The 23,178-nt window shown below is 47.1% G+C and overlaps 1 protein-coding gene across 2 annotated transcripts in view; it reads right to left on the bottom strand.

The window, feature by feature from the left end:
• ASB11 (ankyrin repeat and SOCS box containing 11) overlaps window positions 1-22,911 on the bottom strand; it is a 34,713-nt gene extending 11,802 nt beyond the window's left edge. The window contains exons 1-4 of one of the 2 annotated variants that reach the window (XM_056131249.1): window positions 22,697-22,911; window positions 10,055-10,134; window positions 5,175-5,282; window positions 4,165-4,315 (exon numbers count right to left, since the gene is read on the bottom strand). In XM_056131249.1, coding sequence (XP_055987224.1) covers window positions 4,165-4,315; window positions 5,175-5,282; window positions 10,055-10,134; window positions 22,697-22,877 — 520 coding nt within the window. In that variant the 5' untranslated portion in view covers window positions 22,878-22,911. Of the gene's footprint in view, window positions 1-4,164; window positions 4,316-5,174; window positions 5,283-10,054; window positions 10,135-21,680; window positions 21,829-22,696 lie in introns of those variants that run through there. The other variant, XM_056131250.1, reaches the window with a different exon arrangement.
• Between the last annotated feature and the right edge of the window lie 267 nt (window positions 22,912-23,178).

The raw sequence follows: 23,178 nt of genomic DNA, 5'->3' as shown, positions 1-23,178 counted from the left end.
GCGGGTAGGGTGTTTGCCTTGCAAGAGACCGACCCAGGTTTAATTCCCAGCATCCCATATGGTCCCCCAAGCACTGCCAGGAGTAATTTCTGAGTGCATGAGGAAGTAACCCCTGTGCATCATCAGGTGTGACCCCAAAAAGCAAAACAACGACAACAACAACAACAAAAATCCATGATGCCGTCGGTGCTGTCTTCCCCCAGGGGTAGTAGGAGTTTGCCTGGAGGGTCTCAGCAGACAGGACAAACCACCTTATTCAGATGGAAGACGCCTCTAAGAATTAATGCAAGGCCTTTAGTCGAGAACACATTGAAATACACTTGCAAATTCAGTGTTTATTGAGAACTATGCAAGCAAGCCTTGTCCTTAGAGAGATTTCCCCATGAAGAGGGAGATCTAATTTGCAGCATATGAATGATTCGTTCAGGAGCTAATGCTTTTGAGGAATTGATAGGAGCTTGTAAAAAAAAAGTTTGTTCTCTTTGAAGATTTAAGTGTTTCCTTAAATATCTTGTCATCACTGATGAACTTAACCAATTTTTTTCTTTAGAGCTAACTTAAACATAAGATTCTCCTTAGACCTACTTGATTTATTAAACCTGAATGACATATAAGCATGCATTTGGTCACTTGATCACTTGACATCCCGTTACTCATCGATTTGCTCGAGCGGGTGCCAGTAACGTCTCCATTCGTCCCTGTCGCGTGCTAGTGTAGCCCAATGGCATCTGCTCGCTCCAGGAAAACGAAGAACATGTATTTAAAATGTATAAATAGGGGTCGGAGAGATAGTACAGGGGTCGGAAGCTTCTTTTCCCCAAACCCCATGTGGCCTCTCACCAGTAGGTGATCCCTGAGCTCAGAGCCAGGAGTAAGCCCTCAACACAGTTGAGTGTGGCCCAAACAACAACAGAAAGTGTACAAATAAGGGCTCTATGGATTCAAAATATTTTTCACATAATTGCATCTATTATAGCATCAATATGTCAGACTATTGACTCCGACTGACCCGGAATGTTCACTGGGATTTAAAGTTCTAAGAGACCAGAAGTAATAGCCAATTAATACCTATTTCTGCTGGATATTACAGAGTATATAATAAATTATTTAGAATGTTTTGTCTTTTTGGCAGAAGAATAAGTCCAGTTTCAGTAAGTTAACAGATTCTTAGGGAGTTAACAAATGAATGTATAAAATGCAGTGACTAATACTAATATAACATACATCACATATTCCCATTTATGTCCTATTCTGTGGACACTGATCTCTAACATACTCCTACAAACAAACAAACACTGTCCTCTTGTTGTTCATCGATTTGCTCAAGCGGGCCCAGTAAGTAAAGTAAAGTAAAGGCCCTCCCGTTGATCATCGATTTGCTCGAGCGGGCCCAGTAACGTCTCCATTGGAGACTTTGTTGTTACTGTGTCTGGCATATCGAATACTCTCGGTAGCTTGCCGGGCTCTCCGAGAGGGGCGGAGGAATCGAACTCGGGTCGGCCATGTTGGCTGCGTGCAAGGCAGACGCCCTACCCGCTGTGCCCAGTAATGTCTCCATTTTGAGACTTGTTGGTACTGTGTTTGGCATATCGAATATGTCACGGGTACTCTCGGTAGCTTGAAGAAATACATAAATAAACACATGAACACATGAATTCAATGTTTGTGACAGCATATACATATATACCTATATATCCAAACACTAAATTAACACTAATTTAATTACTAAATTACTTTAGTTATTCAAAAGTAAAAATCCAAATATTTATCCTTTTTTTGTGCTTTTTGGGTCACATCTGGCGATGCACAGGGGTTACTCCTGGCTCTGCACTCAGGAATCACCTCTGGCGTTGCTCAGGGGACCATATGGGATGCTGGGAATCGAACCCGGGTCAGCCACGTGCAAGGCAAATGCCCTACCCGCTGTGCTATGGCTCCAGCCCCTGTTTATCCATTTTTAATATTTGGACATGAATTCAAATAATATATTTTACTTCAATAGTGGGCTGGAGTGATAGCACAGCGGGTAGGGCATTTGTCTTGCACGTGGCCGATATGGCCAACCTGAGTTCGATTCCTCCGCCCCTCTCGGAGAGCCTGGCAAGCTACTGAGAGTATCTTGCCCACACGGCAAAGCCGGGCAAGCTCCCCGTGACGTATTTGATATGCCAGACACAGTAACAAGTCTCACAATGTTACTGGGCCCGCTCGAGCAAATCAATGAACAACGGGAGGTCAGTGACAGTGACAGTGACTTCAATAGTAAAAAAAAAAAAAATTTAAACCGCATTTCCAAAGTAAACACTTGCCCTACAATGGAAATGACTTAATTGAACTTGAACTTTAGGAAATGACCGACATCCTTTGTAACCAATAAACTATTTAAAATAAATGAAATCCATAGAGACACTGAGATTTGGCTGTTTTCCTATCATTTAATTTAACCCTTAGTAAAAAAGTTAATTACCAAGAAATGTGTTTCACTATTGCCTTTGAAGTAAAGACGTTCATCCCCAATCACACCACAAGAGGGCACTATTGGACAACTTTCTACCGGCTGCGTGGTTTCTGGATTCTCCGCAGAAGCAAATTCCTGCGGGGCAACTCGGATCCGGATCCGCACTCCCAGGGGCGGGCTTCCCAACTGCCACGACCTTTCAATGGCGTCTTTATTCTGTTCAATGGCACACTCAGGTCTAGCCTACGCATACCTTTTTGAAATTCCTCAAATTAACTTTTTTTTTAAACAAAAACCTCATTTCGAAGCTGAGAACAGAAGGGCCTACAAGTCATCTTTAAAACTCAATAATATAATGTCCCCCCTGGTGGAGAGAGGAGAGAGAGAAAGAGAGAGAGAGAGAGAGAGAGAGAGAGAGAGAGAGAGAGAGAGAGAGAGAGAGAAACGAATGCCTAAGTTATTAGGAGGAGCTGGTTCTGCCCCAGTGGCATTTCTCTGGGAGAGAGACAGACAGACAGACAGACAGAGACAGAGAGAGAGGCCTAGGTTAGGAGGAGTTGGTTCTGCCCCAGAGGTATTTCCCAGAGAGAGAGAGAGAGAGAGACAGACGGACGGAGACAGAAAGGCCTAGGTTAAGAGGAGCTCATTCTGCCCCAGTAGTATTTCCCAGAGAGAGAGGAGAGAGACAGAGAGACAGAGAGACAGAGGCAGAGAGAGAGGCCTAGGTTAGGAGGAGCTGGTTCTGCCCCAGAGGTATTTCCCAGAGAGAGAGAGAGACAGAGAGACAGAGAGACAGAGACAGAGAGAGACAGAGACAGAGAGGCCTGGGTTAGGAGGAGCTCGTTCTATCCCGTAGTATTTTCCAGAGAGAGAGAGAGAGAGAGAGAGAGAAGAGAGAGACAGAGATACAGAGAGAGAAAGATAAAGACAGAGACAGAGAGGCCTAGGTTAAGAGGAGCTCATCTGCCCCAGTAGTATTTCCCAGAGAGAGAGGAGAGAGACAGAGAGACAGAGACAGAATGATAAAGACAGAGACAGAGAGAGAGGCCTAGGTTAGGAGGAGCTGGTTCTGCCTCAGATGTATTTCCTGTGTGAGAGAGAGACAGAGACAGAGACAGAGAGAGACAGAGACAGAGAGGCCTAGGTTAGGAGGAGCTCGTTCTGCCCCGGTAGTATTTCCCAGAGAGAGAGAGAGAGAGAGAGAGAGAGAGAGAGAGAGAGAGAGAGAGAGGAGAGAGACAGAGAGACAGAGACAGAAAGATAAAGACAGAGACAGAGACAGAGAGGCTTAAATTAAGAAGAGCTGGTTCTGCCCCAGAGGTATTTCCCAGAGAGAGAGAGAGAGAGAGACAGAGAGGAGAGAGACAGAGAGACAGAGACAGAGAGATAAAGACAGAGACAGAGACAGAGAGGCCTAGGTTTAGAGGAGCTGGTTCTGCCCCAGAGGTATTTCCCAGAGAGAGAGAGAGACAGAGACAGAAACAGAAACAGAGAGGCCTAAGTTAGGAGGAGCTGGTTGTGCCCGGTGGTATTTCTGGAGACGCAGAGCCCCCAGCATGTCCTCCCTGGGTTTGCTAGCCCCACAGCATGTGCAGATGCAGTGATCTGAGCCCCTGCCCAGCAGACCGGCTACCCACTGATTCCCGCGGCTGGAAGGGAGGCTCCATTGTCCAAAGAGCAAATGGGGGTGGGGGGGGCTTATTCACCTCTTTTCACCGCCTCGTGCATGGGAGAAGCCAGGTGCGCGTCGAGCTGAGCCTTGGCCCCGAACTGCAGCAACACACTCACGCAGGAAGCGCTGCCGCTGCAGCACGCATTGAACAGGGGCGTTGCTCCGTGCACCGTCACGCCGTTGACCTGGGGACGGCAAAGAGAGCGTGCGGGATGGGACGTTCTTGGTCTGTTACCTCCAAGTGGGCCCTCCTTGCCCTTTGCACGGAGTGGCGGTGCTGGGGAAGCGGGGAGGGGTCCCAGCCTCAGTGCCCCGTCTTGCAACATCACTAGAGGGGCAAAATGCGCGAGCCTGAAGGTTTCCGTGGCTGCTTCAGGGCGGCCGAGAACTTCTGCATTGGGCAGAGCAGTCCTGTAGGGTGCGTGAGAAGTGGCCCCCCGGGGGTGATCAGCCCGGCTGAGGTCCCAGCTCTCTCTCGTCTTTGTCCGGAGAGCTTGGTTGGGGGACTGGCTTCCAATGCTCCCTTCTCGTATCTATCAAGTGGGGGTCATTAAAAAACCACCTAGGGGAAAAAAGGGGGGACGGGGGGGGACCCCCACCTGGGGCTGGAGCAACAGCACAGCCGGTAGGGAGTTTGCCTTGCAGGCGGCCGACCCAGGTTCGAATCCCAGCATCCCATAGGGTCCCCGAGCACTGCCAGGAGTAACTCCTGAGTGCATGAGCCAGGAGTAACCCCTGTGTATCGCTGGGTGTGACCCAAAAAGGAAAAAAAAACCCACCTTATGAGGTTAATGAGTCAAGTGCACCACATCTAGAGTATTGAGGTCCCTAGCAAGCACTCAATGAACATTTGCAGCATTATTCACATTTCCCAGCTGCAGACCGGCCGGGGATATGCATCAAGGATCTACTTGCCTTGCACTTCTTAAGGCCCCAGGTTCGATCCCTGGCAGAGCAGGAGAAAGGGGGTAGGGGGTGCCCACTCACTCACATGCCATTGGTGGCAGGAAGGTTACACGTGCAGGGGCTGGGGTGGACACTCACGTGGGCACCGCTTTCCAGCAAGGCTTTCGTGCAGGCCACATGCCCTCCCAGGCACGCCTCATGGAGAGAGGAGACCCGGTTGATGGTCACGAGGTTCACATTGATACCCTGCAGGTTGGAGACAGGCGCTTAGGGGGTTCACCAGCGGGAAGAACGGAAGCAACTGTGTGCACTAAAAGAGAATGCAAGTCTCCGGCCGTCCTGAGCTGCATTCTGGTTTGGATTCCCTGAGAGGCCGAAAATATTCCAAACTTAGTGCATAGGGGCTGGAGCTATAGCACAGCGGGTAGGGCGTTTGCCTTGCACGCAGCAGACCCGGGCTCGATTCCCAGCATCCCATATGGTCCCCTGAGCACCGCCAGGGGTGATTCCTGAGTGAAGATCCAGGAGTAACCCCTGTGCATCCCCGGGTGTGACCCAAAAAAGCAAAAGGAAAAAAAAAACTTAGTGCATAGCTGTGACCCGTCCCCAATGCAATACCCACTGTCTGCTGCCAGCCCACCGCGGTGTTGGCTGATCACTGCTGCGGCCACATGGCTGGGATTTCCCAAGGGAGCCAGTCACCTCTCTGTGCCGCCTTGAAAGGGTCCTTTGCTCTGCGCCCCCGCCCCCCACCCCCATCGTGGGATTGCAAGAAAAGGAGAAGAAACAGATTCAGCCACAAGGTGGCAGCAGCGCTCTAGAATTATTACTAGTCCCACCCCACCCCCACCCCGCCCCCAGCCAAACGCAGCATTCCAGAAATCGTAGAAATATCCGGGCAGAGGCCAGCAAGACCACTGAAGGTGAATCGCCTTCATTGTGCAAGAGGAAAATGAAGAAGCAGAAAGTTCCAAGAATGCAAAGCCCTTTAGACATGGAAGGATGCTGTAGGAAGCGAGATGTTTATGAAGAAGTTTGCAAGAAAGGATTAAATTCACTGCAGCATTATGATTAGAGAGAAAAAGGACATTGGTAGGGAAAAGGGAGAAAAAGGTGTGTGAACTTGAACGAATGGCATTAGTTCATTGTTCATGTATTTCTAAGTAATGCGCCATGGTTTAGAAAGATAGTAACACTCGGGCTGGAGCAATAGCACAGCGGGTAGGGCGTTTGCCTTGCACGCGGCCAACCCCGGTTCGATTCCCAGCATCCCATATGGTCCCCTGAGCACCGCCAGGGGTGATTCCTGAGTGCAGAGCCAGGAGAAACCCCTGTGCATCGCTGGGTGTGACCCAAAAAGGAAAAAAAAAGATAGTAACACTCAAGGGAGCTGGGAGACCATTTTTACACAGGAATTCCATATTTACAACTTTTCTCTAAAATAAAACATTTTATATGAAACACTCAAACACTTTGATGGAAGACTGCATGGAGGAATCAGATGCACAACTTTTCACTGCGCACCATTTTAATTCTTGAACTTTGTAAATCAATTAGCTCTGGAAAAGAATCAAATCAGATAAAAATTTTTAAATGCTAATAAAAGATTAAGAATGCAATAAAAGTGAGAGACAAGTTCATTTTTCCTTCGGTCTGAACTGAATTTTCCCCTTAGCTTGGGGGCCACGCCACAGGTTCCTCAGGGGTTACTGGGACTTTGTGGTGGAGGTTACTCAGGAAGTACTCAGAAAGTACTTAGGAGCCACCTGGAGCAGGGATCACCCCAAGGTCAACTGCATGTATAGCATATTGTGCTATTTTCTGGCCCAAAGTCTGAACTTTCTCAAGAAGTAAGATAATTCCAATTAAGGAGAAAGCCAAAAAATTATGCATGCAAAAACCACGGAGCACTGTACCCAGTTTAAATCCGAAATCATGGGGCTGGGAAGAGGGTTCAAAGAGCTAGAATGAATGTTTTGCCTGAGAGAACTCCAGGTTCACCTCTTGTACTGCATGGTCCCTGAAGCAGCTCTAGGAAGGACTCCCTCCCAAGCACCCCTGGGTGTGGCCCACAGACAAAATCATTACATTCAAAATAGTAAGGACCATAGCTTTTGGTGGCAGGCAAGCTGTAGGAAAAAAGTTATACTGACTTACCTCCGATGTACAAGGGTAGACTCTTTTTTTAAAATTTTTATTAGTGAAACACGATGAGGTACAGTTGTAGACTTAGAAATTTTTGTGCTTGGGTTTCAGTTATACAATGATCGAGTACCCATCCCTCCACCAGTGCCCATTCTCTACCACCACTGATCCCAGTATCCCTCCCACTTCCCGTACTCCCCATCCCACCCCGCCTCTGTGGCAGGGCATTCCCTTTTGTTCTCTCTCTCCTTTTGGGTGCTGTGGTTTGCAAAAGAGGCATTGAGTGGCAATCATGTTTGGTCTAGAGTCTACTTTCAGCATGCTTCTCCCATCCTGGGAGGATCCTCCCAACACCCTATAAAGACAGACTCTAAAAGCAAATGCCACGGGGCGCATGGTGCCCATTTCACAAATATGTACTAAGCCACGACTCATTGTTCAAACTGCTAGGGATACATTCACAAATAACAATAAACGAGCTTTCACAACCAAGACTTGAATAAATCTTCCCAGAGGAGTAACATTTGCCCACTTGTAAACCTGTGTCAATGTTTGCTCTTGAAATAGTGAATCTTTGGAGTGGGCAGCCTGGAAGATAAAACTGGTATAGGCACGCTTTCAAGGTAGTGCAGGTTTGGTTCCAGACCACCTCTAGAAACAAATATTCCAATGAAAAGAATCAGGAGGGGCTGGAGAGATAGTACAGCGGGGAGGGTGTTTGCCTTGCACGTGGCCAACCTGGGTTCGAACCCCGACGTCCCAGAGGGTTCCCCAAGCACCAGGAATAACTCCTGAGTGCAAAGCCAGAAGTAACACCTGTGTTGGGGCTGGAGCAATAGCACAGCGGGTAGGGCATTTGCCTTGCACGTGGACGACCCAGGTTTGATTCCCAGCATCCCATATGGTCCCCCCAGCACCGCCAGGAGTGATTCCTGAGTGCATGAACCAGGAGTAACTCCTGTGCATCGCCGGGTGTGACCCAAAAAAAGCTAAATAAATAAATAAATAAATAAATAAACAGAGGTAACCCCTGAGCATCGCCGGGTGTAACCCAAAAACCCCAAAATAAAATAAAATAAAATAAAAAAGAATCAGGATTTTTTTGTTTTGCCAGTACATATAAATGTTATGCTGCCACTATACTATAGTCTACCGTGTATGTAGTTGCCTTATGTCCAAAACTCTGACACCTTCACTTGAAAAGAGTTCATCGCTAAAAACATTTCATTGTCATCTGAGCCTGGTAGCAAATGGTTCTGATAATATGCCTCATAAGGGTGAGGACTTGGGTTCCACCCTCGACCTTCTCCTCCTCCAAATGACACAAGAATGGCTGTTGGAGGATCATAGCAAGCCCGAGGTATGGGACGGGGGACCAAACAACTACATAACTGCACAGCACAGTAAAGCCAAGAACAATCAAAGGAGGTCAAATGACTGACCCGCCTGCGCTTTACTGGATTTATGGACTTACATCTAATAAAAACAAGATGGAGGAAGGATGGCCTGTGCTCTTGGCTTAGGTTATAAAGAGACAGTAATTTCTTCGGCACTTTTTTTCCTTGCTTTTTGGGCCACACCCGGCGGTGCTCAGGGGTTACTCCTGGCTCTGGCGGTGCTTGGGGGAGCATATGGGACGCCTGGGATCGAACCCAGGTTGGCCGCATGCAAGGCAAACACCCTACCCTCTGTTGCTATCACTCTAGCCCCCCTACGCACTTTCTCTGGGAGAAGCAGCTGCTGTGTCATAACAGAGCCTGTCTGGGAAGGAGGAGTTGAAATGGGTCGACAACCAACCACAAACAAAAGGGAGAAGCAGTTCCTCCCCCAGGCAACTTGTGGACATCTGGAGCCCAGGCTGATCACTGACAGTCCTCTGAGATTGTGCCCTCTCACTCAGCCAAGCTGCCCCTTGGCCCACAGACAACGCAAAGAATCTCTGTGAGTCTCAAGCCCTGTGATTTGGAGGTGATCTGTTACACAGCAACAGCTGACTGATGCAACTCCAGGGTTGCTGTTACTGAGAGTAAAATCCAACACCTTCACTACAAAATAGCACTGTAGCACTGTCTTCCCATTGTTCATCGATTTTTGCTTGAGCGGGCCCAGTAGCGTCTCCATTGTGAGACTTTGTTGTTACTGTGTTTGGCATATCGAATACGTCATGGGTAGCTTGCCAGGCTTTGCCATGTGGGCGAGATACTCTCGGTAGCTTGCCGGGCTCTCCAAGAAGGGTGGAGGAATCGAACTCAGGTCGGCCTCATGCAAGGCAAACCGCCCTACCCACTGTGCTATCACTCCAGCCCCCACTACAAAATAGCTTAGTGCTAAAACTATTAAGCATCCTCTGAGCCTGCTTGTAAAATGGTACTGATAGCATGCCTCATGGCGTGAGCCCTGGGTTAGTGCAACATAAATTTGAAAGCATCCTCCATTTCCCTCACAAGGAAACTTTTTCAGATATTTTTTTCTTTGGGGGCCACATCCAGCAATGCTCAGGGGTTAGTACTGCCTCTGCACTCCTGGCGGTGCTCGGGGGACCCTATAGGATGCCGGGGATCGAACCCAGGTCGGCCACATGCAAGGCAAACGCCCTGCCCGCTGGGCTATCGGTCTGGCCCCACAAGGAAACTTCTTACGAACCAGGAGGGGAAGATGGAATTGAACAGAAAAAAAAAGAGCCAGCTCCCCGAGCAAAATAGAGGTAGGAAGGAGAAACAGAGGCACCTATGAGACAAAATGTCCACTGCCCCCTCGATGACTTTGCTGAGACACAGACGGGGCAAGCACAACCTGTACTACAGTCAATGCTAATGAAGAATAAAGCACAGTAAGAGCAGAAGCATCGAGGACAAAGTCTTCTTTTGACTTACTTGTGCCAGCAAAGTTTTAAGGGCCAGCAAGCGCCCCTGGGCTGCAGCTTCGTGAAGTGGGGATCGATCAGCCCAGCAATCTGAAACACAAATCAAGCATAAAGTCAAGGCCTGGAATCTTCTTCCTGTGGTCTGTTCACGCTGTTCCCTCACTGCGTGACAGAGGACGGAAGCTGGCACCATGCCATCATACTCTCGCAGAGACCACTGAGGGTCCAGCCTGCTTATTTCATGGTGGACACAGAGAGGGAACATGGACATTATGGTTTTGGCGCGGGGGGCGGGGGGAGCGGGGGGTTAGAATAAGGAACAGACCGGTGGTGGTTGAATTTTGTATGTCTAAATAATTCAGAATGAGGGACAAAGTTGGCCAGTGGAGCTTCTCACTTAGTTTTCTTTTGTCTCCTGCCTTCCTGTCGGCCAGAATGACTCAACATTCTTGCATCAAGACAGCCAGTCGCTTGGAGAAAAGCTCTATTCTAAATACCTCATTTTACAGGTCTCTTTCTTCTTGGTCCTAAAGCTTATCAGTTCATCATTTTTACTTTTTTTTGGGGGGGTCACACCCAGTGATGTTCAGTGGTTACCCCTGGCTCTGCACTCAGGAGTTACTCCTGGAGGTGCTCAGGGGACCATATGGGATGCTGGGAATCGAATCTGGGTTGGCCGCGTGCAAGGCAAATGCCCTTACCCGCTGTGCTATCTCTCCAGCCCCAGTTCATCATTTTTATGATGACAGACTCCAACAAGAGTTTTCTGTGGGCAATTGAGTGTGGCAGCTCACTGTGGAGCCAGTGAGGGTGTGCTGTCTGGGTTCAAGTCCCGCTTCAACCGCTTCAACCCTTTACTCTGCTAAAATGGATATGTTACTAACTACATGCCCAAGCCTCAGTGTCCCGATCTGGTATGGGGTATAGTAATCTAGTATTTGGCAAGTGCTTTCCTTTCTAATGAAGTCAACAAAACCCATCCATGTTGTTAGATTCATAAGCAATTTGTTTACTAAAGATACGCCATCGGTGGTGTCCTAAGGAAACACCCAGAACTTCCTTGAAAACCTCTTTTTCTTGCCATTGACTATCAGTAAATAAGACCAACCCTCTCAAATGAGCATTTGTGAAGTAACTATTAAACATGAGAAAGGGAAATCTATTTTTTTCTGAATTTTTAAAAAAAAATTATTAGTGAAACACCATGAGATATAGTTGTAGACTTACAATTTTTGTGCTTGGGTTCTACAATGATCGAGTACGCATCCCTCCACCAGTACCCATTTCCCACCACCACGGATCCCAGTATCCCTCCCACCCCCCATCCCCCATCCCACCCTGCCTCTGTGGCAGGGCATTCCCTTTGGTTCTCTCTCTATTGGGTGCTGTGGTTTGCAAAAGAGGCCTTGAGTGGCAATCATGTTCGGTCTATAGTCTACTTCCAGCATGCATCTCCCACCCTGGAAAGATCCTCCCAACACCCTTTATTTGGTGCTCCCTTCTGCCAAAGGGAAATCTTTTATTTTGGAGGTACCAACTCCTGTTTGGAACATTTTTTACATTTCTCAAACTGCTGCACATGGAGGACCGTGGCTACGACCAGGAGGTGACCCCGCAGATGGTCCTTGGCAACCTTTGTGTGATGATCCTGTTGGGAATAAGATGTCAGGTTTTCCCTTTTCTGCAGCCTTGGCCAAAGCAACCATACCAAAGTGGAAAATTTGAAGCTGTTCAAGGCCTCATGGAGCGTGAACTTTTCCAATGGATGAGAACCAGAGCTAGAAACATTTCTGAAATCCTCCTCTCATATTAGAAACCAAATTTTAGCTTCTCTGAAAGCGTGGGAAAGTTATGCCGAACTTTCCAGAATGTGGAGCAATTGGAATGAATATACGTGTCTGCATGTCTGCGCAGAGCTCTGGATGCTGGAAAACAACCAGGGACAACCAGGGCTCCCTGAAGAAATTGCTGGTTCCAGGCGACTGGCCAGCAAACTCCAAGAAAGGCCTCAAACTCCAGAAATTAAGGAAGCAATCATGGGGCTGGAGCGATAGTACAGCGGGTAGGGCGTTTGCCTTGCATGCAGCCGACCCAGGTTCAATTCCCAGCATCCCATATGGTCCCCTGAGCACAGCCAGGACTAATTCCTGAGTGCAAAGCCAGGAATAACACCTGTGCTTCGCGGGGTGTGAGAAGAAAGAAAGAAAGAAAGAAAGAAAGAAAGAAAGAAAGAAAGAAAGAAATTAAGGAAACAATGAATGATGGGTCACATCTAAAAGACACAAACAGGAGCTGGAGCGATAGCACAGCGGGTAGGGCGTTTTCCTTGCACGCAGCCAACATGACCGACACAGGTTCGATTCCCAGCACCCCATATGGTCCCCTGAGCACCGCCAGGAGCAATTCCTGAGTGCATGAGCCAGGAGTAACCCCTGAGCATCGCCGGGTGTGACCCAAAAAGCAAAATAATAAAAATAAAAATAAAAATAAAAGACACAAACAGTGTCTTAAATGGGCTTGTGCAGGTGAAAGAGTGACAAAAACAGCAAAATGGCATAACCTATCCATCAAACAAAAAAAGAAAGTCCTTCAATCCTCACTGCTATAAATAAATCTACAAACCGGGAACAGAGAGCTGTTTTCCTCATAGTAAAATGCCAACTCAGACACGAAGAAGAATAGAATCGGCCTCAAATGGTCTCCGCACAAAATAAGTACTAGCTGTTAGCAGTAGCGGGGATTGTTTTACAGCAGACCAGAACAACAGATCTCACCTGCTCCAGGAGGTGGAAGCAAACCTCCACAGTAACAAAGGCAGCTGACGGAACACAGTGTCCAGATACAACTCCAGGCGTGATGGGACGCAGGCTCAGGGCAGGGGTGTGGGGCAAAAAGAACACCACCTGCTCTGTGAGTGAGGCCTGCTCAGAGTACAGCGAACCAACGTAGAAGAGAAGACATTCTACCAAATGAGAGGTCGTCTCTAACCAGCTCAAAAGGAACTAACTGGGGGCTGGAGAGATAGGACAGCAGGTAGGGTGTTTGCCTTGCATGCAGCCAACCTGCCCGGGTTTGATTCCCAGCATCCCATATGGTCCCCTGAGCACCGCCAGGAGTAACTCCTGAATGCAGAGCCAGGAGTAACCCCTGTGTAACGCCGGGTGTAACCCAAAAAGCAAAAAAAAAAAAAAAAGGGAACTAACTGATCTATACCGATGGAGCCTGACAAAGCACATCAAAAGGCAGTCTGTGGTCCTGGATTAGAATCCAGCGCTATCTAGGACTGCAGCCATAGTACAGCTGGTAGGGTGCTAATCTTGCACATGGTCAACTCAGGCTTGATCTCCAGAATCCCACGTGGTCAGTCCCCTGAGTATGCACGGAGTGCAGAGTCAAGAGTAAGCCCTGAGCACAGCCAGATATGCACCCCTACACACACACACACACACACACACACACACACACACACACATACATTACTTGGAAGTAAAGAGGCACAAGGTCTCTGGGTGGACAGAATTAGGACTTCTTTGTTCTGCTCACAATTCTTTTTTAAATTATTTATTTATTTATTTATGTTTGGGTCACACCCAGCGATGCTCAGGGGTTACTCCTGGCTCTGCACTCAGGAGTTACTCCTGGCGGTGCTCAGGGGACCATATGGGATGCTGGGAATCGAACCCAGGTCAGCTGCATAACAGGCAAACACCCTACCCGCTGTGCTATTGCTCCAGCCCCTTTCTTTTAAAATTTTTGAATGAATCACCGTGAGATACAATTATAGACTTATAAACTTTCATGGGCCACACCTGGCGATATTCGGGGCTTACTCCTGGCTCTGCACTCAGAAATTACCCCTGGCAGTGCACGAGGGACCATATGGGATGGGGGGAATCGAACCCGGGTCGGCCTCATGCAAGGCAAACGCCCTCCCCACTGTACCGTCGCTCCGGCCCAAACACAGTAACAACAAAGTCTCCAATGGAGACGTTACTGGGTCCGCTCGAGCAAATCGATGAACAACGGGAGGGCCTTTACTTTACTTTACTTTAAACTTTCATGATTATGTTTCAGTCATACAATGATCGAGTACCCATCCCTCCATCAGTACCCATTCTCCACTAGTGTTCCCAGTATACTTCCTGCCACCTTTGTCCCCTCCCTGCCCCCCTCCACCTCAGTGGCAGGCACATTCCCTTTTACTCTCTCTCTCCTTTTGGGTGTTATGGTTTGCAATACGGGTACTAAGTGGCCATCATGTTCGGTCCATTGTCTACTTTCAGCACGCACCTCCCATCTTGAGCAAGCCCTCCAAGCATCATTTATTTGATGGTCCCTTCTCTACCTCAACTGCCTTTTTCCCCAGCATGTGAGGCCGGCTTCCAAGCCATGGAGCCATAATTCTTGTATCACTTTAAGTTTGCTCCCAAATTAAAAAATACACACACGGACACCTACACACACACACAGCAATTCCAGTACTCTCAACACAAATCACTGATGCTTTGAGAATAAGGCACATAAAAATCCTTAACATATTGTTTATATCTCCAATTCCCAAATCAGTGAGAAATTGATGAGTGTAGTATGTTTAAACCTCTTTGGACATTTAAAATTTGCATAAACTGGGATTAATGAGATAATATTTGCATATTAGCTCCCTATGAGTCAGCCTTGGCGTCCTTCTAACACATCTCCAGCTCTTCGGTATGAACCTGCATCTGACAGGTGGTTCAGAGGGTGCTTGGCGAGGGGGCGGGTTCCCGGACAGTCTCCACTTAGGGACGGCAGCTGTACACCCTGCCCGCAAACAGCAACCCCTCACTATGGTTTTATTCTCCATCGGTGCCAACAACCCGAGTCACTTACGGATGATGGGAGTAACTGAATCAGAAACAAGATTTCCATGGCAACTTGCTATTACTCATCCAGAATAGTCACAAGGTGCCTGGGGTGGGGGGGAGGGGGGCACTGACTCTTTCTCTACCTGCCACAGACCAGCAGTTATAACTAAAACTGGCGCTAAGATCAGTGATTTTTCAGCCTTTTCTCCCTGTGGGCCAGCACTGATGGATGGTGCCACGGTCTTAGAGTAAGGTAAGAGTGTGGTCCAAGCTCTGAGCCCCCGTGTTCCACATGCTCTGAACACGAGCCAGGACAGCCCAGCTCCTTGAATCCTGCTGTCTCTGGCACTGCAGACAGTTCCGAGCTGCACAGCACCTCAGTAGGTAGAAACACTGCGAAAAGGGGGCATTCCTCAGTCAGCACCGCACCTCCAGCCAGGGGCGAGCACCACAGCCGGGAGCACGTGTGTGAGCGTGGCAGCCCCCTGCAGCAAGCACCTCGTCCCTACTTTTGGCCCCTGAGAGCAGGCAAGCGGGCGCCGCAACTAAAGGAGGGCAAAGTTTGGTGAGCACTGTGGCCGAGAGAGAGAGCACGGCAAGCTGATGTGTGCCCCCCCTACAGAGGACTGCTAGCTGGCCACCGGCGCCAATGACACAGGGAGTGCAGAAGGATGAAAGTTAAAAATAAAAACCAGGGGCTGGAGCGATAGCACAGCGGGTAGGGTGTTTGCCTTGCACGCGGCCAACCCGGGTTCGAATCCCAGCATCCCATATGGTCCCCTGAGCACCACCAGGTGTAATTCCTGAGTGCAGAGCCAGGAATAACCCCTGAGCATTGCCGGGTGTGACCCAAAAAGCAAAAAAAAAAAAAAAATACCAGCCAGGGGCCGGAGCGATAGCACAGCAGGTAGGGCATTCGTCTTGCATGCGGCTGACCTGGGTTCAATCCCCAGCATCCCTTATGGGCCCCCGAGCACCGCCAGGAGTAATTCCTGAGTGCAGAGCCAGGAGTAAACCCTGAGCATCACTGGGTGTCACCCAAAAAGATAAATAAATAAATAAATAAATAAAAAGGAAAAACCAGCCAGACAAAATTACTTGTTGATGGCTAAAGCTTGCCTCTACGTGGTGTCCGCTTTTCCTCCCATTTCTAAGATGCTTCAGTGATGCCTAAAGCTGACCTGTTCCTGCGGTGGAGAGCTGTCGCCAGATCCCACAAAGGCCCCGTACTCACCATCAACATACGGATCCAAAAGCCTCCCCAAGGAGAGGCAGAGCTGGCTAGAAGGGGGCATGGTGGGCCAATGGTAAGGTAGTTTCTTGCTCTGGGTAGCTGGTGGCAGCAGGGCTTCTCCGTGTGAAAAGTCAGCTGACTGCCTAGCATTTCGCTCTTACCTGAACATTCCCCAGCAATGAGATCTGGACAGACAGCCGCATGGGCAGGCCACTTTGAGTCTGTGATCTCCTCGGCCCCTTCCTACACAAGGCGTGGGCTTCTGTGCGACCGGAGGTAGACCAGAATGTTCTTCAGACTACATCCTTTTGGGGCCAACGCCGTGGGTGCCGGGTGTGGGCAGTGAACCAAAGACACTTTGACTCTGTCCCCCGCATTAACCAGGATGTTCTGAAGAAAGGCAGCGCGCATCTTGCTGGCTCGGTCCCCACTGCGGGCCTTGCTCCAAGTCTGCAACCTTGCCCTGGCACCAGGACTCACGCCTCTGTCCTCTGCATGGTTTTGGGGACCCTCTCCTAATGTCCCCTGTCCCTCTGATCAATGCAGTATCTCCTGAAGCTCACTCCCATCTCCTGCTTCTGAAGGCGCAGCAAACGCGTGAGGCCATCTTTGGTTTTACCAGGAAAGGAGGGATGGTTGGTGGGGCTGGAGCGATAGCACAGTGGGTAGGGCATTTGCCTCACACGCAGCCGACCCGGGTTTGATTCCCAGCATCCCATAAGGTCCCGCGAGCACCGCCAGGAGTAATTCCTGAGTGCAGAGCCAGGAGTAACGCCTGTGCATCGCCAGGCTGTGACTCAAAAAAGCCAAAAAAAAAAAAAAAGAGGGATGGTGGTGGTCCCCGGCTTCTCGCACACGGTGTCCCATTTCCCAAGGCCTCATTCTATTTGAGCAGCACAGGAGGCAGTATGTGTATGCAAAGCTGCCTTCGATGCAGCTTTCCAGCCTGAGAGCCAAACATGAACCAAACACGTTTCCCCTCCTTAACTTGTCTTCCATCCTGAAGCCCCATTCCCTGGGCTTTCTGGACCAGAGGAAAGAGAACAGGAACTTTCCAAATGCACAACCCCTGGGGGATGGAGCGATAGCACAGAGGGGAGGGCGTTTGCTTTGCACGTGGCCGACCTGGGTTCAATTCCCAGCACCCCATTATGGTCCCCCTGAGCACCGCCAGGAGTCATTCCTGAATGCAGAGCCAGGAGGAAGCCCTGTGCATCGCTGAGTATGACACAGAAAGCAAAAACAAACAAACAAAACCAAATGCACAACCCCTGTGCCTTGCCCACAGGGAACTGTCTCACTTCTAGTAGTGGTTTAAAGACAGCTGAATGCCAAGCTGTTGGCACTGCAGCCCTCGCATGGTTCCGGTTTGAAGAACCACTGCTTTGTCCAGCCAGTCCTGGGGAGTATAGGCATTTGCCTACACTGCTCTGCCATCACCCCATTACCTCCTGGTGGGAACAACATCCACTGCATCACCTGAAGTGCAGATATCATTGTTGTTCCCACAACTGCAACATCCGTTTTCCAGCACTGGCTGCAAAGCACCTCCAAGTGTTCACACAAAACCCTTTCCCAGAAATTCCACCAATAGGCTCTCTTGGGTCTGAACGGAGTCTCGACACAGTCTCATTCTTGCTCTGCAAATTGGAGTTAATTGTGAGAAATTAAGGATAAAAGTTATTTGGCACCTAGGGAGTTTTTCCATTCCTTTCAGGAAACAGGCAGCTACACTCCCCAAATAAATGAATGCTAAAGTAGGAATCAATCACTCTCTGGGAAGACCATCTAATTTTAGTTCTTTGGCAGTCAGCCTGCATCACCCGGTGCAAGCATGTCATGAAGAGAGTTTACTCTACACTGTGTTTACTTGTTCCTGATGAGGTGCATGGAAAACGTTCAAGTGCTGTTTTGTTTTGCCTTTGACTTTTTCTCAAAATGTGATTGAGAGCTCTGGTGCTCAGATTCTTTGCATAACAATTGATGGCAACTTCTAAAACCACACATTTCCATATCAAAAGTGGCTCCACTGAAATCAAGTTGTCTCAGTACCGAGCATTCAAGATAAAAATCAGTTATTTATTATTTTTAAAAAATTGATGGGGGATTAAAAGATGTAACTGAGTCATAAAGCAGATGCTCTGCATGGGTTAGGTCCTCAGTTTCATCTCTAGCACAGCAAAATGACCCAAAAAGGAAAAACAAAACCATTTTTTCTACTTTTTACCCTTCCTAATTTCAATTATTTTATTTATCAATATTATATACTTTACTATATATTACACATGTTATCATTATATGGTTATCATTTTTTTAATTTATTTTATTTTTATTTTTTTTGCTTTTTGGGTCACACCTAGCGATGCTCAGGGGTTACTCCTGGCTCATGCACTCAGGAATTACTCCTGGCAGTGCTCGGGGGACCATATGGGATGCTGGGAATCGAACTGGGTCGGCCGTGCTGACTGCGTGCAAGGCAAATGCCCTACCCGCTGTGCTATCGCTCCAGCCCCTATGGTTATCATTTTTAAAATATCACCTTCACTGTTTATTGTCTCTAATACATACAGACTCTCATTTTTATCCACTCTCTGAAATCAAATAGAGCAGTATCTTCTCCTGTAGCATTAGCAAAGTTAATTCAGAGGCAATTTCAAATTTGAACCAAAAATTCAGAAAAGAGCCTTGCAGAATTCATGAGACATCTCTTGGTTTTGTTTTGGGGTCACACCCTGCTGTGCTCAGGGCTTATTCCTGGCTCTGCACTCAGGGATTACTTGTGCCGGGCTCGGGGAAGATAATAGGGTGCGGGTGATAGAACCCAGGTCGGATGCATGTAAAGCAAGTGCCCCACCAGCTGTACTATCTCTCTGGGCCCCATTGATAACTAAGGGTCATTGGAAAACAAATTTTTTTTTGCTTTTTGGGTCACACCCAGAGATGCACCGGAGTCACTCCTGGCTCTGCCCTCAGGAATTACTCCTGGTGGTGCTCGGGGGACCATATGGGATGCTGGAAAAAGAACCAAGGCCTCGTGCAAGGCAAACAAACGCCCTACCCACTGTGCTATCGCTCCAGCCCCAACAAAACTTTTTGGAGGTTATCTAAAAGCATAACAAAACTGGGCTAAATAAAATGTGCCAGCCAGAATACTCGGTTCTAGTCAGGAGACAAAAATATAGTCAGTTGCGACTGGAGCAATAGCACAGCGGGTAGGGCGTTTGCCTTGCACGCAGCCAACCCGGGTTCGATTCCCAGCATCCCATATGGTCCCTTGAGCACAGCCAGGGGTGATTCCTGAGCACAGGGCCAGGAGTAACCCCTGTTCATTGCCGGGTGTGATCCAAAAAGCAAAAAAAACCAATATATATAGTCAGTCAATGGACATCGTTTTAAAGCGTTGAAGCCAGAAGGGACAGGAGAGCTGGGCTAAAGGTGACAGGAGGGGCAGACAGTGGGGGGACTGAGGGGTTGATCAACTCGGGAAAGCCTACAGGCACTCTGGAGGGATGGGCCTGGCACCCAAGTAGAGATTTAGCGAAGGATTGAGCAGCCATGGCCCAAAGGCAGGAAGATTTTGTGAGAATGAGAAAGACAAGGAAATGGAGTGAGGGACTGAGCTACAAGCTGATCATGGGTACTGTTGGAGTTTGCTGAGCGGATCCCAGGCACCATGGGTAAGATACCCAGTGAGCGAGTGTATGACCTTGCTTTCAGCAGCAGCAGCAAAGGGAGGACCATGGGAGAAAAACAGAGTCCAGAACATGAGGTAGGCAGAGCCATGCTTCCCAGCAGTGCTCAGGGATCACTCCTGGCAGTGCTCAGGGGTTCCAATGCAATACTAGTGATGATAATGGGTCGGCCGAAGGAAAGTACCTTAAGTATTGTACTAGCAGTACTAGTTGTTAGACTTTATGTAAATTACACAGAGGACAACAATCAATCTTTACCCTCCAAAAAAGGGGTGCAATAAAATTACAGAAAGGGGGCTTGTACAACAATTATACCATCTCTTACCTGCAACTGTAAAATCCTCCAAATTTTGAAAACGAAGTCCCACCCCCACCCCCAAGTTTGATGCGAAACTCCTTTGGCAGCAAAACATGAAGAGTTGGGTTAAACAATTTTTTAAAATTTTCACATGCCAATGCTTCCAGAGGGCGTTCGGGACCCTGCAATGAGAGTAGGGGCCACATGCAGACATGCTACACCAATTTTCTCCTGACCCAACCCCCTGAACCCTGCAATACAGCTGGCCCCAGGCTCATGGATAACACATTTTGCACCTGTAACTCAACCTTATCAAGGTTAATGACCAAGTCACTATGCTAAATATAGCTTCAATTCTGGCCAAACTAGCAAAGGTTAAGAAATCCTATACCAAGTTTTTCCAGAGCAAGATAATACCTGCAGAAATATCTATGGGCTGAAGGTGGGACGCACTGGTCATTCTGGTAGCCTAGACGTAATACTGAAGGCCAACAATGATATTAAAAAGTATATGCATACCTATGACTGGCACACAAGGTTAACTCAATTCTGATGAGTCAGCTAAAATATAATAGTTTAAAACATGCAGATATACCAAAGAACGAAAGAATGTATTTCATAATGTGAAATACCAGTGGGTGGGAGAAACTCTCTCCAAGAGATTTTACAGCTCCAGAATGACATTTCATGAGGGATTGTGCTGTAAGCGCAATTTCCACAAGTCTAAACTCTGCCTCTTGCTTTGAATAGAACCTGTAGATAACAGGAAGGAACATAACATGCTGTTGGAATCAGGAAATTTAACCTTTGGCTATGACTTCTGCAAGCCAATTAATTAGCTACGTACTACTAGAAAGTCACATACTTCCTCCCCCAAATATTTGCTTTATGAGTAGCAATGGTAATTTCTGGGTTGGGTTGAACATTTGTACGAAACTTTGTTCTTGGTTTTTAATATATCACCTATATATAGCATCTGACAGCTACCAGTGTCAAAGAGAAAAACAGTATCAGGCAAATATGTTTCTGGCACGTTGACACCTACCTATTATAGAAAGTCTTATTTACCAAATCTGGATATACTCTTTATTATCTACACATCTGCACACACACATACACACACACAGGTGGGGAAACTAATCTGTTCTCCCTCTGATTTGTTAATGAAAATACAGCTTTGACCTTCTCTGTAAATTCAGGTGTTTTTAAAAAGTAAAGAGATCTAAGCTAAACAACAAATGAGCTCTATTCAGGAGATTTATATTTTGCACAAGATTTGAATACTGGTTGTAACCACTATAAAACCTCTTCAAAAGTGTACTTAAGGACCACAAAGAGAAACAATAATACACAGGAATGCTAGAAAATATTTTTAACACTTACTGATAGTTACTTCACTAATTTAAACAAGGAGGATCATATATCTATGAGACAAAAACTACATTACTTTGACTTAGAAAGCCCCTTACAGGTTGAGAAATGAAACAGAAAAATAGCCTTTCAGATCACACTGGACTTCAGATCACTACAGAGAACCCTTTTTATTTAAATCCGTCTACACAACGTACCTCCCTGAAACGTGTGACAAATGTAATCCCCAAAAGAAACCTTCCACAGTCCAGGCCTGCTGGCACTTTCTGCAATTTCAAGATTCTTCTCATTTCCCCCCGTTAGTTGAAGCATTCTGACGCTTCGACTTTGGAAGTCTTGTTTGTTTGGATAAGACTGCTGTCATCTAGTTCACAAAGTTGTGTAGTGCACTGGAATCGCACAGCCTAAGTCTCTTTTGAAGGAGAACTATGGGTGTAAATTGAAATGGATACTAAAGAATGATGTCATCCTGGAACCCCTCTGAACACCAAAAATATGGAGGGAAATTTTGAACTCTGTAGATGAGTAAAAATTCAAGTATCAAGTCACGATCCCACAAACGACAAGGACATTTTTGGTTCATTTACTTTCCCAGCATCTCATTACAATGAAGGTGAAGACTTCCTTGATAAAAACAAAGACTAATTTCTACAAGACATGAGACTTTGGTGTTTTACCCCAATCGCATCCCGTAAAATAACCTTCATAGGACTTTGCACGAAGCTGCACAGATGGGTTTAGTGGAGGGTTTTTCCTGACAGTGACAAATGGCTAATCAATTTGAACTGCAAATGACAGTCTCAAATACATGCAGTAACTATAACAGTCGCTTTGACTCAAACATAATCAGCATTCTAGTTCCTGGGGAAACTTAATCTTGTTAGAACACACTATCAAAAGTTTGATTAAAACACTCAAGAAAATAATCCTCTGTAAGTAATTACTTCGATCAGGAGAACTGAGGTTTTTAAATATACACTTAGAATAAAATCATTACTCAAATCACTTCTTACATAATAACAGATCATGCAAAACTTAAAAGTGAAAATGCTTCACATATTGGTGTAGTTAACATTATTGGAGTTGCCAGATACACTTTTAAAACTCTCCACTCAAAACCGAAGCATAAATAAAACCTGCCTACCAGAAATACAACGTATATTCATCATCTCAGAGATTTTTAAGTACTGTGATTAGATTCATGTATTTTTACCTGTAACGCCACCATAGATCTCTTCTGCTATCCTAGCTGCTTCTTTTCTATTTCCTTTGACGATATAGAAATGGGTTAGGAGAGCTAAAAACACTTTAATTAAAAGCTTGAAGAAAAAAAAAGTAGCAAACATTGTAAGAAAAATGTTTTGAAAGCCAAAAAAAACAGGACCGTCCTCCATTTTGGCTTTCACTCTGTATAGGTTCTCCAGACTGAAAAATTTCACTGAGTTATAATTGGCATCATATGACATCTATTTAAAACCTCGAGCCTTCGGTGCTCCTGTTACAGAGAACTAAGTTTGTAGATTCTGAGCTAACCAAGATTGAGAGACTGGATGTGCTTACATTCACTGCAATGTCAAAACGAACTCAAGAAACTTCCCCTTAACCAGAAATACTGAAAGGTTATCGATTCACATTCCACGGATGCTAGTTAACAAATAGGATAGATTCTAAATCGTTTTTATCCCTAAGCCCCCA

This window comes from Sorex fumeus, unplaced genomic scaffold (assembly GCF_029834395.1).
Source record: "Sorex fumeus unplaced genomic scaffold, SorFum_2.1 ptg000086l, whole genome shotgun sequence".
In the NCBI taxonomy this organism is placed as follows: domain Eukaryota; kingdom Metazoa; phylum Chordata; class Mammalia; order Eulipotyphla; family Soricidae; genus Sorex; species Sorex fumeus.
The sequence above is the reverse complement of the archived record's forward strand: the minus strand, read 5'-3'. Positions and strand labels throughout refer to the sequence as shown.